Source organism: Thalassophryne amazonica, chromosome 3 (assembly GCF_902500255.1).
Source record: "Thalassophryne amazonica chromosome 3, fThaAma1.1, whole genome shotgun sequence".
NCBI classification, from domain to species: domain Eukaryota; kingdom Metazoa; phylum Chordata; class Actinopteri; order Batrachoidiformes; family Batrachoididae; genus Thalassophryne; species Thalassophryne amazonica.
Window position 1 is genome coordinate 57,575,139 of NC_047105.1, and position 17,322 is coordinate 57,592,460.

Genomic DNA, 17,322 nt, shown 5'->3' on the forward strand with positions numbered 1-17,322 from the left:
GATTTAATGATTGTGGGGATTGTAACCACTAAATCCCTGATAGCTGCATTCATTGTGAGCCATAAATGGAAGAGAATTTTAACTGGGGGAGAATTAGAGCAAAAGGAGATAAAACCATAACTATCTCAAGTCTGGTCAAGCAGATAAGACTGGTCTTATTTTAAATATACAGTATATGTATTTTCAGCACAAAGGCACACATGTGCAGCACTCCATCTTGCCACAGCTAAGGACCTTATTATAGTCCCAAGAGGCCGTTTATGTCTACCTGTTTAAAGGCTATTTTATATGACTTTGGTGAAGTAGTAGTTATGTAGAAGCTTTAGTCCTTGCATAAATAAATATTAACTACCTGTGCACTTTGGAGACCTCTTTAGGTAATCATCTTTTAAAAATAAGATGGGACCTAAAATTGCACCCTGTGGAATTCTAAATGCACTGATGATTATGACTTACCTGCATGGTGATAAGGAAAATTATTTTGGGGAGGGGGAACTGAACTATTTTTGTCTTGTAATATCTATGATATCAATCCAGTGCCTCATATGGCCAATTAATGTTGCACAAACAAGAGTACTAACAGCCTTGCTTAGGTCTAACAGAAAGTAGGTCTGCCTTGAATAGAAGGCTACAATGAAAAGATTTGTGTCTGAACTGAAATATACCAAACATTAGCGTGTTGACCGACGTCGCGTTCTGTCGGCCCTTGATCAGCTTTTACAAGCCGAGCCAGACGTGGTGAACTCTTTTCCGGAACTGATGAACATAAAATCTCATTTTAATCAGGGCCAGGTTCCTCCGTGCATTGAGGATCCCATTGATTTTTTTGTTTGAATTGGACATCACCGCCGCCTGTTCAACAGAACCACAGTATATAACCATTTTGGACACCGCCTGGTGTGCATCAGTGCAAAAGCCGGCCGCACCATCTCAGCCGAAGAAACCAGGATCACAGCCACGCTCAGCACCCATTCTGGCCCCTTCACGGGCACCACCTAAGCCGGCGCCGCGTAAAACTCAAGTGGATTCCACACGCCTGCCACAGGCCGAAACGGAGCCGGTCTCCACCGTTTTGACGTCATCAGCGCGTTGGCACCAGGAAGCCCCAACCGCGCTCACGTCTTGGACTTCCTCATACCCGACTTCTCTGCATCTCCCTGAACTGACAACGGCTGTTCCAAGCCTACCACCTGTACCAGCCCTTCGTAAGTCTCGTGCACCTGTACCACAAAAGACCGTGCGCACCGCGCCAGCGGCTGAACCAGTCTCCACGCCAGCAGCACCAGCGGCTGAACCAGCTTCCGTGCACACCGCGCCTGCGGCTGAACCAGTCTCCACGCCAGCAGCACCAGCGGCTGAACCAGCTTCCGTGCACACCGCGCCTGTGGATGAACCAGTCTCCGCACCTGCGGCACCTCCAGCCGGACCAGTCTCCGTGCGCAATGCGCCAGCGGCACCTGCGGCTGAACCAGTGTCCGTGCGCCCCGCGCCAGCGGCTGAACCAGTCTCCGCGCACCCCACACCAGCGGCACCTGCGACTGAACCAGTCTCCATGCGCAATGCGCCAGCGGCACCTGCGGCTGAACCAGTCCCTGAGCACACTGCTTCTGCGGCACCAGCTGCCGGACTGGCCTCAGTGCACGCCGTGCCGCAGCCTGTTACGACGCCTGACGGTGCGTCGGTCGTACGCACGCTGTCTGAACCTTCCTTTCCGGAGCCTCCTCGTCCTGCTCCTGCTTTAGTGTCAGCTCAGATGACAACGCTTGAGGACACAAACCAAGGGACGGTTAGTGACTTTTCATTTGAACTCTATTTTTTACGGGTTTATTTTGTGCTTTCTTTATGTACCTCATTGAATAGTCTGTTAAAGGCCCCACGCCCACTCCTGGGGTGGCCCATGAATGAGCATGACACACAATTATTGAAGGTCTTGACTTTAATACTTGAAAAAATAATTTTGTTCCTTGGGATCTCTCCAGGGTTTGGTTGTGGGATTCTGGAAATTAATTCCACCCAACATCTGTTAAAGTCCTCTCTGTGGTCCCTGATTACATCGGTTAATCCCGATTACCCACAGGGTTTGATTAATCATTTTTCGCAATACATTCGGCACTCCGAAAAAGCACAGGTTATTCTGGTTGGTTCTTTTGTTGGTCTGCTCTTGGTTTTAGTTTTCTGTCTGCATCATAGCTCATTAATGTGGGTTCTCTGCTTTTATGGTTTTTGTTCAAATACATTTATCCTGCATATGAGTGTTCTTTTTGGTCTCTTTTTATTTTCTTAGGGTGCTATGCGTATACCTGGCTATCATGTGTTATGGGGTCTTACGTTGGTTTGATTTTGTTTGTACCTGGGATGTTGAAGCACTTTGTTTTTCTTTTTATGGGCTGTTCGGCATGACGCTTCTCCCTTTTGCCCAGTGGCTTCTCCATTCTGTGGGACTCCTCCTTAGGAGGTTAGTTTCTTCACTATGTTGTTTTTGGGTAAATCATCCCACATCTGGCCCAGATTGTCCCTCTGGCACCGCCCTAGGGGTCATTTCGTCCCATAATCGAATTTCTGATATGTCCTTACAAGATGTTACCTCCCATGTCCGCCCTCCTGACCCAGTGGTTGATCACGACCCAGTTGTATGTCACGTGCCCAGGCCCTGTGTTAAGCCGCATGGTCGCCCTCCTGAGCCGCCTGGAGGTCTCTTTCCTGCCATGGCTATGCCTTATTTTGGATCCCACGACCGCCTGCCAGGTTTTTGCTGTTCGGGTTTTCCCCTGCCTGTTTTTCTGGGGTCTGTTGTCAGTCATCCTTGGGGCCTCCTCTTTTAGGGCCCTGTTATGGCTCTCCTGCCTCGGTCTGCCCACCGTGCTGGGCCCCCGGCCGCCCACCCAATGTCGGGTCATTTTTGGGCGGGTGCCCTGGGGGACCTGCTTGGGGGGAGGGGTACTGTCATGCCCCACCCAGTTCCAGGCTTCAGTCCTTATTTTCCCTCTTTATTTGGTTCTGCTCCTTTTGCCCAGCCTTGTTTTATTAATTGCCTTTTTCATCATGTGTTTATTCTATGTTCTATTTTGCTTTGTCACTTTCTTTCTTTGTTACTTTTATACTTCTGCCATGTTCCAGTTCCGTTCTAGTTTTGTTCTATCACTTTGTTTTCATGGTTCATCATTTAGTTATTGTTTGCCTATTGTTTTTGCTGTTCTCATTTCTGTTGTGTAGTACTGATATGCCAGGTTTTGTTTTTCTTATAGTTTTGTCTGTCTGTTCCACTTGGTTTTGTCACAGTGTGTTATTTCCCATGATTCTGTTTATCACATTCTGGTATGCTTTTCAGCCCTGTTCAAGTTTAGATTCCTGTTCATGTTTTTCTTTGTATGATCTTTAGTTGTCATGTCTGTAATCTCTTCACCGCTCACTTGCACCTGCCTGTCATTCTCTCTTTGTCTGCACTTCTCTCAGGTCTCTAAGTTGTCATGTCCAGTTCCATTATCACAGTCTCTTTCTGATCACTGCACTCTCATGTCCCGCACCTTCCTCCTCCACATGCACCTCATTATCTTATTAACACCTGTTTTTATTTAAACTGCTTCAGTTCACTTCCTCCCTGCTCGTTTGTTGATTCATTCACTCACCAGCACTTTGTTTCAGTCCTGTTTGCCAAGCCGTGTTTTTTGACTCTGCTCTGTGTACCGGATCCTGCCTTTTGCCTCAGCCCTGACAACTCTGTTTGCTCGTGTACTGACCCTGCTTGTTTTTGACCACGTCCTCTGTCTTGTCCCTGCCCGGTACTTTTGCTCCGCGGACTGCCTTCCAGTTACTGAACCCAGGCCTGAATAAAACCATCCTTTACGCATACGTCCTGTGGTGAGCCTGCATTTGTGTCCAGCCTCTGACTGTGCCTCGCCTCCGCTCAGTCCTGTCACTTATGTACATGTAATGTCTGTTTTATTATTATTTTTTTTAATAAATTTGCAAAAATCTCAAAAAACAAAATCTGGTTTTGACATTGTCATTATGGGGTATTGTCTGTAGATTATTTCGAAAAAAAAAAATTCATTCTTTTTGAAATGAGGGTGTAACATAACTAAACGTGGAAAAAGTGAAGTGCTGTGAATATTTTCTGGATGCATGTATGTAAACAACTCTTTCATTGTATACCTACTTAACTCTCCTTCAGTGCCTAAGAAATGTGACCGTGTTGCTCCTGATATGAGGTATGGATTGTTGGGAAGGTGTCGTAGCACGGACCCACAACAGGGGGCGCAAATGAACGGACAATGAATAAGCCAAAAAGGTAACAATTTAATGTTGTGATAATACACAACGAAACGTACAGTAATTTGCACAGTCAATTTAACACCAGGTGACGTGTGGGCAGGCTCGAAGATAGAAGACCCCCGACGAGAGAGAAGCCGCGTCCCACACGGCTTCCACCACCAACGGCCTGAAGAACACCGGAGCCGCCAAGTCCCGAGTCCCCAGGTGGCCTCTGTCTTCGGCTGTCGACCCTGGTACTGCTGGCAGAAAGCAGAAATATGATGAGTGAGTGTGAGTCCGCACACTCAGTAATTCTCAATCCAAACACAGTTAGGAGGGAGCACCTCCACCTCCAAACTAGGAACACACTAGCAGCTCCTGTTACCACTTTTCTGGATGGAGTGAGAGGCGAAGACGTCGCTTCTCTCACTGACCGCCAACCCAGCTGAAAGGGCACCACAGGACAACGGCTGCAAACAGATCAGACGTAAGTCACAGTTTAAATTCAGCAGAGAAATTACCTTGGTAATGGTAGTCGATTTCTCGGCGGGGAGGTGGAGTTGCAGTCCGGCTTTTATGGTGGTGATGATGAACGAGTGACAGCTGGTGCAGAGGATGTCACTTCTTCTGGGTCTGGCGCCCTCTGGTGGTGGTGGGCCAGCAGTACCTCCTCTTCAGCGGCCCACACAACATGGATCAGCTCATGTCATCTCCCTTCGCAATTAATGAAGCTCCAGGCGAGGTTTGGAATTCATGGTCAGGTTATGCATCCCATGAGCAAGCGGCTCATGGGATGCATGAGAGGTGATGGTTTAGTGGTTAAACTAGAGACTTGACACCAGAGGATCCTTGGTTCAAATCCCAGCCTTACCAGAAAATCACTAAGGGCCCTTGGGCAAGGTCCTTAATGCCCTAGTTGCTCCCAATGTGCACCCTGACATTGTGGTGAATGTGAAGCATTATTGTAAAGCACTTTGAGCATCTGATGCAGATGGAAAAGTGCTATATAAATCCAGTCCATTTATCATTTGCTTCAGAGAACCTTGACCTCAAGTGATTCCAGCAATTGCAAAAAGAAAATCTTCCTGTTTTTACTCAATTTCTCTCAGCTACAAACTGAAAGGACCAAATATGATGGATCTCACTGTTGAACAATGAAAAGCCAACTAATAATTAATAACTATTTCAATCATATAAATCCCAACCAACATGAATTCTGCTGTGCCAATGTAGTTTGATGGGGAGAATTCAAGTCCACTTCAGAAAGCACCACATAACTTTTTGTTTAACCTAAGAAACCACACACAGCCCACGGTCACCTGAGGATGATGTTACATATCAGCCAAAACAGTAACTGGAGATGTAGTGTCAGCTGCAGCAGCACCATTAATTCTAACAGCAGGGACACCTGCACAATGGCATCTACAGACAAGAAACAGGGTTTTGTTTTATTTTTTTGCTGTTGTTGTTGATTCTGAGGCGTCCCACGATCAGACAATGACTATTATTATTCCTAGTCCCCTTAGTCACCTAACCTGACTCTGTATATGATTTTTAAAGTTTTACTTGCTCACCAAAACCACATTTTTATTTGAAATATTTGTTGGGATTATCTTACTCCTTTTCTTGATCTCTCATTTTTAGTTTTCTTTCTTTTCTTTTACTTTTTGTTAAAATAGCTAAGAAATGTCATTTAATGCTGATGGTAGTGCTGTTTCCATTTGCATTTCTAAATCTAAAATCCAGCCAGGTTTCATCAGTATATGTGCTGTCCTAAAGATGTGCTTATTTTATCAGAACCATATTATTGTTTTTCTTCATAAAAGGGGGAATGAAGTGTTAATTCTTGAAGTAATGAGAGTATTCATTGTGTACTACCTCAATTTCAGAAGATGAACACATGTCTGTGTGTACAATTATGCTTAAAAGCCGAAATCTAAAGCATCTTTAATGACTGCAGTCACAGGGGACACAACAGATAACAGTAAGGCCAAAAGGGCACCGTCTCTTCTCACAAATGAAATGAGCTTATGCTAATGATCCATAGATCTACTGTAAATGACCTTCAGTAAACAAGCAGAGTGTACCATGTTTGAGTTCTTCACAACTTCTGAGAATCATTCCAAATGACCTCATAAACAGTCTTTGGAGAAAACAGATATTATGCTTGTGCACTTTTAAAAGCTGTAAGAGGACAATTAATGTCTTTCTTGCTTCAAAAGCATTCTAATGCTGAAAATACCAGAGAAAGAGGAACATTAGCACTTTATGGGAGCATAAGGTGAGCACTTGAAACGGAAATTAGCACAGGTAAGGGCCACATAAATTAATTGTGAGAAAACAAACTAATGATAGCAGCATGTATATGATGCACTTTAAACACATGCTTCTTATTAGTAAAGCCTAATCAATAAAAGCAGAGTATGATGGTATAGACCATTGGAATGTGGGTCCAGGTAGAGGTGTAATCACTGCTGATGCTCACACTAACATTAGACTGGTAGATCTGAGATGTACTGAAGCCAGAAGCTCCGCATTCATCTTCCTCCTGTTCCCGTTTTAGACTTGCCAGCATTCGTAGCTCCTCATCATCATCCACATGAATTTTCAAGCTGTCAAGCAGGGGCATATCAGAAACACTGCAATCAACACCCTCGGGTCTCTTGTCGCTGTTCACCTTTGAATTCAAACATGGAGCAAAGATTACTTTTTTGGAAGCAAATGACAATATTTCAGAGTTACAATCATTCTTGTGCACTCAATCCCAAGTTAAAACTGGACTCTAAAGAATAATGGAAACACAAGGCATTAAACCATTGTTCTGTCCCATTAAGAAAATGTTTTTTAACAGCACACCTATTGATTTAGGAGAATATCATGCAACATTAAACTGGTAAACTACAAAGAACCTGACGCTAGCGTAGTGTTGAATCAATGACAGTCAATATACAGGAGCTTGCAGGCAATGAAACAAACTCCTTGTCATATTTCTCTGACAACATTTCAGTCAAAGCCGTCACTGCATGCTGCCTGCTGGAGGTGGCATAAATCAGCAGTCAGGAGCTTCACTGATGAAGGATATTGGAATATGTCTCAGCAGTGAGTTGTGTAAATAGAAGGACCAACATCTGAGTGACAGAGCTCCCTTCAGGCCTTGTGATCGCTCAAGCTGACTACCAAGTGAACGTGGATCTGTTCAACAGACCCCAAAATCCACTTCATTTTGGAACCAATTTTATTCTAGCCCTTCTCAGGGCTGCCAAACAAACCTTTTTGCAATTCTTTTAGCTATCCAAATAAGCATTTTTAACAATTACAATCTGCGAGGATACACATCCCCAAGTACCAGGAATTTAACCCTTTCATGCATGAATTATGAGAACCTCATTCAAGATTCTTTTTCCAAATTTGTTTTTATTTCTCTTTAGGCATGAAATTAAATGTGCAATTGAAATTTTTCTTCTCCCCCTCTAGCTGCCACCTTATCATGGTGGGGGAGTTTGCGTACCCGGATGATCCTAGGAGCTATGTTGTCGGGGGCTCTGTGCCCCTTGTAGTGTCTCCCAAGGCAAACAGGTCCTAGGTGACGGGTAAGACTAAGGGCAGTTCAGAACCTCCATGACCAGTAAAAAATCAAGGACCGAGACGTTGCCCGGTATGAAAGAGCAACTTGGGCCCGCCCTCCTGTGGGTTCACCACCTGCAGAGGGGGCCATAGGGGTAGGGTGCAGAGAGGATTGGGTGGCACTCGAGGGCGGGTAGCCCGGCGGCCCAGTCCATGCTCACAGCCCCTGGCTGTTGGGACGTGGAATGTCACCTCGCTGGGGGGGAAGGAGCCTGAGCTTGTGCAGGAGGTTGAGAGATACTCACTAGAGATAGTCGGGCTCACTTCCACGCACAGCTTGGGCTCTGGTACCCAATTCCTGGAGAGGGGCTGGACGCTTCATTTTTCTGGCGTTGCCCACGGGGAGAGGCGGAGAGCTGGGGTCGCATTGCTTATTGCTCCCCAGCTCAGTCGCCATGTGTTGGAGTTCACTCCGGTGAACGAGAGGGTCGCGTCCTTACGCCTTCGGGTCAGGGACAGGTCTCTCACTGTTGTCTCGGCCTACGGGGCGAGCGGCAGTGCAGAGTACCCGACCTTCTTGGAGTCCCTGGGAGGGGTACTAGATAGGGCTCCGACTGGGGACTCCACTGTTCTCCTGGGGGATTTCAACGCCCACGTGGGTGGCAACAGTGAGACCTGGAGGGGGGTGATCGGGAAACACGGCCTCCCCGATCTGAACCTGAGTGGTGTTCAGTTGTTGGACTTCTGTGTTAGTCACGGTTTGTCCATCACAAACACCATGTTCGAGCACAAGGGTGTCCATAAGTGCACGTGGCACCAGGACACCCTGAGCCGGAGGTCGATGATCGACGTTGTAGTCGTATCATCTGACCTTCGGCCACGTGTCTCGGACACTCGAGTGAAGAGAGGGGCAGAGCTGTCGACCGATCACCACCTGGTGGTGAGTTGGATCCGCTGGGAGGGGAGGAAGCCAGTCAGACCTGGCAGGCCCAAATGTATCGTGAGGGTCTGCTGGGAACAACTGGCGGAACCCTCTGTCGACAAGGTCTTCAACTCCCACCTCCGGGAGAGCTCGTCCCAGATCCCGGGGGAGGTTGGAGACATGGAGTCCGAGTGGACCATGTTCTCCACCTCCATTGTCAATGTGGCCGCTCGTAGCGGTGGTCACAAGGTCTCTGGTGCCTGTCGCGGCGGCAATCCCCGAACCTGGTGGTGGACGCCGAAAGTAAGGGATGCCGTCAAACTGAAGAAGGAGTCCTACTTATCTTTGTTGGTAGGTGGGACTCAGGAGGCAGCTGACAGGAGGAGCAGTGTGGATTTCATCCTGGTCGCAGCACACTGGACCAGCTCTACACGCTCCATCAGGTGCTCGAGGGTTCATGGGAGTTTGCCCAACCAGTCCACGTGTTTTGTGGATCTGGAGAAGGCGTTCAACTGTGTCCCTCGGGGCACCCTGTGGGGGGTGCTCGGGAGTACGGGGTCCGGGGTCCTTTGCTAAGGGCTATCCGGTCCCTGTACGACCGCAGCAGGAGCTTGGTTCGCACTACCGGTAGTAAGTCAAACCTGTTTCCAGTGCATGTTGGCCTCCGCCAGGGCAGCCCTTTGTCACCGGTTCTGTTCATTATTTTTATGGATAGAATTTCTAGGCGCAGCCAGGGTGTAGAGGGGGTCTGGTTTGGGAACCACAGAATCTCGTCTCTGCTGTTTGCGGACGATGTGGTTCTGTTGGCTTCGTCAAATCAGGACCTACAGCGTGCACTGGGGCGGTTTGCAGCCGTTTGAAGCGTCAGGGATGAAGATCAGCACCTCCAAATCCAAGGCCATGGTTCTCGACCGGAAAAAGGTGGTTTGCCCTCTTCAGGTCGGTGGAGTGTCCTTGCCTCAAGTGGAGGAGTTTAAGTATCTCGGGGTCTTGTTCACGAGTGAGGGACAGATGGAGCATGAGATCGATAGATGGATCGGTGCAGCGTCTGCAGTGATGCGGTCGCTGTATCGGACCGTCGTGGTGAAGAGAGAGCTGAGTAGGGGGGCAAAGCTCTCGATTTACCGATCGATCTACGTTCCGATCCTCACCTATGGTCATGAGATTTGACTCATGACCGAAAGAATGAGATTGCGAGTACAAGCGGTCGAGATGAGTTTCCTCCGCAGGGTGGCTGGGCGCTCCCTTAGAGAAAGGGTGAGGAGCTTGGTCACTCGGGAGGAGCTCGGAGTCAAGCCGCTGCTGCTCCACGTCGAAAGGAGTCAGTTGAGGTGGCTCGGGCATCTTTTCCGGATGGCCCCTGGATGCCTCGCTGGAGAGGTGTTCCGGGCACGTCCCATTGGGAGGAGGCCCCGAGGAAGACCCAGCAAAGATAGAGTAAGCACATGTATTGCAGTTGAAAAATAGCCCGTGCTATGGCGTCCAGTTTAATGGACATGTGATTAATTGCAAATTTCTCCCAATACAAAATAAACATCTGCAAATTTTAACAATTATATCAATCCTTAGATGTTACTTGATGCTTATATATATATATATATATATTGGTTAGGAGTAACGGCGTTTCCTTTTGATGGCTTTAATTTTGTCATATCATCATGAAAACTGATACACAGGTCAAGCAAGACAACCTCTTACAATTCATTGGGGCGTTGCCCATGGGCGAGGCAGAATGCCTCAATAGCGCCTCCTTGAAACTTTCAAAAACACTTTCCCATAGGGGTTTTTTTGGAGTAGGGAGATGAAAATTGGTACACGTGTGACTTGCAAAGACGCAGAAAAAGTCTCTTGCACCATTGGTCTACTCCAAACAAGAAGTCGGCCATTTTGAATTTTCTTGTCATTTTGGCGTGATTTCCACACATTGTGTTTGAAGGAACTCCTCCTACGGATTTTGTCCAATGCACTTCAAATTTCTTTCACAGCATCCAGAGATGATACTAACTAAAAGTTATCGAAAGCTTTTCACTATGTCGAAGGGTGTGGCCGCCATGGTGCCGCCATTCTGACCCTTCGCCATGGAACATCAATTCATGATAACTCCTTCATGCTTTGCCTGATTGACTTGAAACTTCACATGTGATGATGGTTGGCCGCTGAACACATCTGACCTCTCTGTTTGTACACTGAGCACCCCCTAGTGGATGAACCATCAACATGTCATAACTCCTTCATGCCTTACCTGACTGACTTGAAACTTCACGTGTAATGAGGGTCAGCCCCTTACCACACCTTACCCATCTGTTTGTACACTGAGCGCCTCCTAGTGGATGAACCATCAACATGTCATAACTCCTTCATGCAATGTGTGATTTGCTTAAAATTTTAACTGTGTGATGAGTGGTTGCCCCTGGATGCACATGCCCACATCTGGTCACAAGGGCACGCACTGACCTGGCTAGGCGGTCGCGTAGAACGAGGGCCCATACATGACTGCTTGGAGTCCTAGTTTTTATTATTATTATTATTCTCACTTTAAAATCAAAATTTTGGCCCTTTCCCATGCTCAAAAACTCACCAAACTTTGCAAAGTCGTCTGGCCGGATCCGAAATTCAATATTTTGGGGGTTGCGCACAAGGTCGCAGCGAAATCGCGAAATAGCGCCCCCTAGACATTTTAAAAAAAAACCTCCGCATAGGGATTTTTTTGTTGTAGCCTCACGAAATTCGGTACACATATTTACCATGCTGGGACGCACAAAAAAGTCTGTTACCATCATGGTGAAATGTCGACAGGACGTCAGCCATTTTGATTTTATGTTTCAATTTTGAGCTCATTTTTGCAACTTTTGGCCATTTCCACGACTTACATTTTAACGAACTCATCCTAGGGATTTCATCCAATCGTTTTCAAATTTGGTCAACATTATCATGACCCAATGGTGATTAAAAGTTATCAAATGAATGTAATTAGGTCAAAAGGCATGGCTGCATGGTTCGTCAAACTTTGGCGAGCTTTTCGGAGCACGCCGGTTCACTTTTAACGGCTGTCACACCCACATACTTCATCGTAGATCCTTCAAACATGCTGGACACGATGAGGGCTCTGCCCTGAACGTCAGCATATATTAATTTCCCACGTTTGCCATAGTGCCCTCCGGTGGTAACAGGAAATGTCCTATTTTTACTTTAACAGGTCCTGATGTCACATAGTTAACCCAATTAACTTCTTTCCACTTCTAAAACATGCAGAACAAGTTGGTGAACATAGGCGATGAACGCTGTGAAGTTACAAGTAACAGTGTCCATGTGGCGGCATGCCGAATATCGCCCATTCACCATGAAATTACCTTCTTCCTTTTGATGGCTTTAATTTTGTCATATCATCATGAAAATTGATACACAGGTCAAGCACGACATCCTCTTACAAGTCATAGGGGTGTTGCCCATGGGCGGGGCAAAATGCCTCAATAGCGCCCCCTTCAAACATTCAAAAACCCCTCCCCATAGGGTTTTTTGGAGTAGGGAGATGAAAATTGGTACACGTGTGACGTGCATAGATGTACAAAAAAGTCTCTTGCACCATGGGTCTACTCCAAACAGGAAGTCGGCCATTTTGAATTTTCTTGTCATTTTGGCGTGATTTCCACACTTTGTACTTGAACGAACTCCTCCTAGGGATTTTGTCCAATGCACTTCAAATTTCTTCCAGATCATCCAGAGATGATACTGGTCAAACGTTATTGAAAGCTTTTCTCTATGTAAATGGGTGTGGCCGCTATGGCGCCGCAATTTTGACCCGTCGCCATGGAACATTATACTTAAACAGGTAATGATGTCACATAGTTAACCCAATCAACTTCATTCAACTTCTAAAACATGCAGAACAAGTTGGTGAACATAGGTGATGATCGCTGTGAAGTTACAAGTAATGGCGTCTGTGTGGCGGCATGCCGAATATCGCCCCTTTGCCATGAAAATATGTTCTTCCTTTTGACGGCTTTAATTTTGTCATATCATCATGAAAACTGATACACAGGTCAAGCACGACAACCTCTTACAATTCATAGGGGCATCGCCCATGGGCGGGGCAAAATGCCTCAATATCGCCCCCTTGAATCTTTCAAAAATCCCTCCCCATAGGGGCTTTTTTGAAGTAGGGAGATGAAAATTGGTACACATGTGTGACTTGCATAGACGTACAAAAAAGTCTCTTGCACCACTGGTCTACTCCAAACAGGAAGTCGGCCATTTTTAATTTTCTTGTCATTTTGCCATGATTTCCACGTTGTATTTGAACAAACTTTTCCTAAGGATTTTGTCCAATGCACTTCAAATTTCTTTCACAGTATCCAGAGATGATACTGATCAAAAGTTATCGAAAGCTTTTCTCTATGTCGAAAGGTGTGGTTGCTATGGCACCACCATTTTGGCACTTTGCCATGGAACATCAAGTCATGATAACTCCATGCTTTGCCTGATTGCCTTGAAAATTCACGTGTGATGACAGTTGGCCCCTCAACACACCTGCCACCTTTTTGTGCATTGAGCGCCCCCTAGTGGATGAACCATCAACATGTCATAACTCCTTCCTTCACAGGAAGTCGGCCATTTTGATTTTAAGTTTTGATTTTGAGGTAATTTTTGCCATTTCTGGCCATTTCCAGTACTTACATTTGAACGAACTCGTCCTAGGAATTTCATCCAATCGTCTTCAAATTTGGTCAACATCATCATGACCCAAAGGCGATCAAAAGTTATCAAAAAAATGTAATTAGGTCAAAAGGCGTGGTTGCTAGGGTTCGTCAAATTTTGGCGAGCTTTTCGGAGCACGCCGTTTCACATTGAACGGCTGTCATGCCCACATACTTTATCGCAGATCCTTCAAAGTTGCTGGACATGATGAGGGTTCCGCCCTGAACACCTGCATATATTAACTTCCCACCTCCGCCATAGCGCCCCCCGGTGGTAACAGGAAATGTCATATTTTTACTTTAACAAGTCCTGATGTCACATAGTTAATCCAATCAACTTTATTCCACTTCTAAAATGCAGAACAAGTTGGTGAACGTAGGCAATGAACGCCGTGAAGTTACGACTAATGGCGCCCGTGTGGCGGCGTGCCAAATATCGACCTTTCGCCATGAAATTTCGTTCTTCCTTTTGACGGCTTTAATTTTGTCATATCATCATGAAAACTGATACATAGGTACTGCGCGACAACCTCTTACATTTCATCAGGGCGTCACCCATGGGCGGGGCAAATGCCTCAACAGCGCCCCCTTGAATCTTTCAAATTTGATTTGCTTGAAACTTGAACTGTGATTATTGTCTGCCCTGTACACACCTGACCCCTCTATTTGTGCTCTGAGCACCCCCTAGTGGATGAACAATCAACTGGTCATAACTCCTTATGCTTTACCTGACTGACTTGAAACTTCACATGTGTAATGAGGGTCAGCCCCTTACCACACTTTGCCCCTCTGTTTCTACACTGAGCGCCCGCTAGTGGATGAACTATCAACATGTCATAACTCCTTCATGCATTGTGTGATTTGCTTGAAATTTTAACTGTGTGATGAGTGGTTGCACCTGTACGCACATGCCCACAGCTGGTCACAACGTGATGCGCTGGCCTCAGTAGGCGGTCGCGCGGAACGAGGGCCCATATATGACTGCTTGCAATCGTAGTTATCATTATTCTTCTCACTATTAAAATCAAAATTTCGGCCCTTTCCCATGTTCAAAAACTCACCAAACTTTGCAAAGTGATACGGCCAGATCCAAAATTTGATATTTTGGGGGTCACGCACAAGGTTGCAGCAAAATAGCGCAAAAAAAACCCTCCGCATAGGGTTTTTTCGTCGTAGCCTCACGAAATTCGGTACACATATTTACCATACTGGGACGCACAAAAAATTCTCTTACCGTCATGGTGAAATGTCGACAGGAAGTCGGGCATTTTGATTTTAAGTTTCGATTTTGAGGTAATTTTTGCCATTTTTGGCCATTTCCACTACTTACATTCGAAGAACTCGTCCTAGGGATTTCATCCGATCATCTTCAAATTTGGTCAACATCATCATGACCCAATAGTGATCAATAGTTATCAAAAGAATGTAATTAGGTCAAAAGGCGTGGCTGCTAGGGTTCGTCAAACTTTGGCAAGCTTTTCAGAGCATGCCGTTTCACTTTGAACAGCTGTCACGCCCACATACTTCATCGTAGATCCTTCAAACGTGCCGGACATGAGGGCTCCGCCCTGAACGTGTACATATATTAACTTCCCACCGTTGCCATAGCGCCCCCAATGGTAACAGCAAATGTCCAATTTTTACTTTAACAGGTCCTGATGTCACACAGTTAACCCAATCAACTTCATTCCATTTCTAAAACATGCAGAACAAGTTGGTGAACGCAGGCGATGAACGCCGTGAAGTGAGTAACGGCGTCCGTGTGGCGGCATGCCGAATATCGCCCCTTCGCCATGAAATTATGTTCTTCCTTTTGACGGCTTTAATTTTGTCATATCATCATGAAAATTGATACACAGGTACAGCACAACAACTTCTTACAATTCATAGGGGCGTTGCCCATGGGCGGGGCAAAATGCCTCAATAGCGCCCCCTTGAAACATTCAAAAACCCCTCCCCATAGGTTTTTTTTGGAGTAGAGAGATGAAAATTGGTACACATGTGTGACTTGCACAGACGTACAAAAAAGTCTCTTGCACCATGGGTCTACTCCAAACAGGAAATCAGCTATTTTGAATTTTCTTCTCATTTTGGTGTGATTTCCACACACTGTATTTGAGGGAACTCCTGCTAGGGATTTTGTCCAATGCACTTCAAATTTCTTTCACAGCATCCAGAGATGATACTGATCAAAAGTTATCAAAAGCTTTTCTCTATGTCGAAGGGTGTGGCCGCTATGGTGCCACCATTTTGACCCTTCACCATGGAACATCAAGTCATGATAACTCCTTCATGCTTTGCCTGATTGACATGCAACTTCACATGTGTGATGACACTTGGCCCTGAACACACCTGGCCCCTCTGTTTGTGTTCTGAGCGCCCCCCAGGTGGATAAACAATCAACTGGTCATAACTCCTTCATGCTTTACCTAACTGATTTGAAACTTCACATGTGTAATGACGGTCAGCCCCTTACCACACCTTACTCCTCTGTTTGTACACTGAGTGCCCCCTAGTGGATGAACTATCAACATGTCATAACTCCTGCATGCATTGTGTGATCTGCTTGAAATCTGAACTGTGTGATGAGTGGTTGCCCCTGTATGCACATGCCCACATGTGGTCACAAGGGGATGCGCTGGTCTCGGTAGGCGGAACGAGGGCCCGTATATGACTGCTTGCAGTCCTAGTTTTTTTTTCTTTTTTTAAGGTTGGTGGACTGGGTCCCTGCCTGAATTTTTTTTTTATCCCTCTTTCTCTGCGATTCAGCCAGTGCATTTCAGCTGGAGGTTCAGCATGCAAGCCTGCAGTCAGTTTTTTTAATTATTATTTTATTTAAGTTGCCGTGTTTGTGAAGCATTGTGTGTTGCCCAAAAAAAGCAAAAATTAAAAAGCGAAACACTCAGTGCGAGTCTGAGTCTTTCACACAAGAAAAAGTGGACTTCTGCTGAGAGGATCATCTTCCAGAAACTATTTGTTAATGTGTTCAGGAACGGAGCTGTGAGTCGTCCGGTGTGAGGGCAGTGCTGAGCCACTCACTCTGAGCAGAGAGAGGCAGCAGCCAGCCGCCGGGCGAATAGCCACTCCCCACGTAGAGCGGAGAGCCAGCAGCGGATGAAACTGTTTAAAAAAAAAAAAAAAGAAACATACTGCTTCGCTTTAAATTCACAGTAAGCTATTTCAGATGATCAGTGTGGACTGTTTTTTCTCCTAAAAGGCTTTATTTCACTCTGTGTGTCACGTTGGAAAGTGGTAGCTTTTGTGCTAATTTGATTAGCGCTTACACTGCGCTTGCTCGAGTCTTCTTCTGTTTGTTTTTCTGGGGACATTACAGTGACACACACAGGCCTGGCATATGTACTTCAAAGTTAAATGAGGTTTTGAGGCACAGAATTTGCCTCGAACATTTTTGTAATCGAATTATTCGAGTTAGTCGATTAATCATTTCAGCCTTATATCTGAATTATTTGGTTTGAGTAGACCTAGTTCCTGAAGCCTAAAACTGTAGTTACACTCGCAACATGTCCATTTTCTTTTTTTTTATGAAACTACTGTCTCAGGCATAAGGCGGAGGCATGGTTCAACAAACGGACACAGGTCAAAATACATAGCGAGGTGGCAATCAAAGGCAAAGACAAACTCAAGTTCAAGGACAAAACAAGGTCAAAGTTCTGGCAAGCAAAAAACAGGACCTAGGAGAGCTTGGAACAAAGGCTGGAAAGTGACATGAAATCAACAATCTGGTGGTGAGCAGTGGAACTGTGAAGGCTTAATTAAGGTGCAGACTAATCAAGACGTAAATGTTATGTGTCGGACGCAGCCCGGAGAACCGACCAGCGTTTGAAGGACCCAGTATAAAATAAGCAGAGCACGGTACAAAGGATAACTGAG

General features: G+C 45.9%; 1 protein-coding gene across 1 annotated transcript in view; it reads right to left on the reverse strand.

Moving 5' to 3' along the window:
- The window catches only part of cfap20dc (CFAP20 domain containing), a 234,756-nt gene that overhangs the window by 60,601 nt on the left and 156,833 nt on the right, over positions 1-17,322 (reverse strand). The window contains exon 16 of the mRNA XM_034167573.1: positions 6,689-6,928. Coding sequence (XP_034023464.1) covers positions 6,689-6,928 — 240 coding nt within the window. The remainder of the gene's footprint in view (positions 1-6,688; positions 6,929-17,322) is intronic.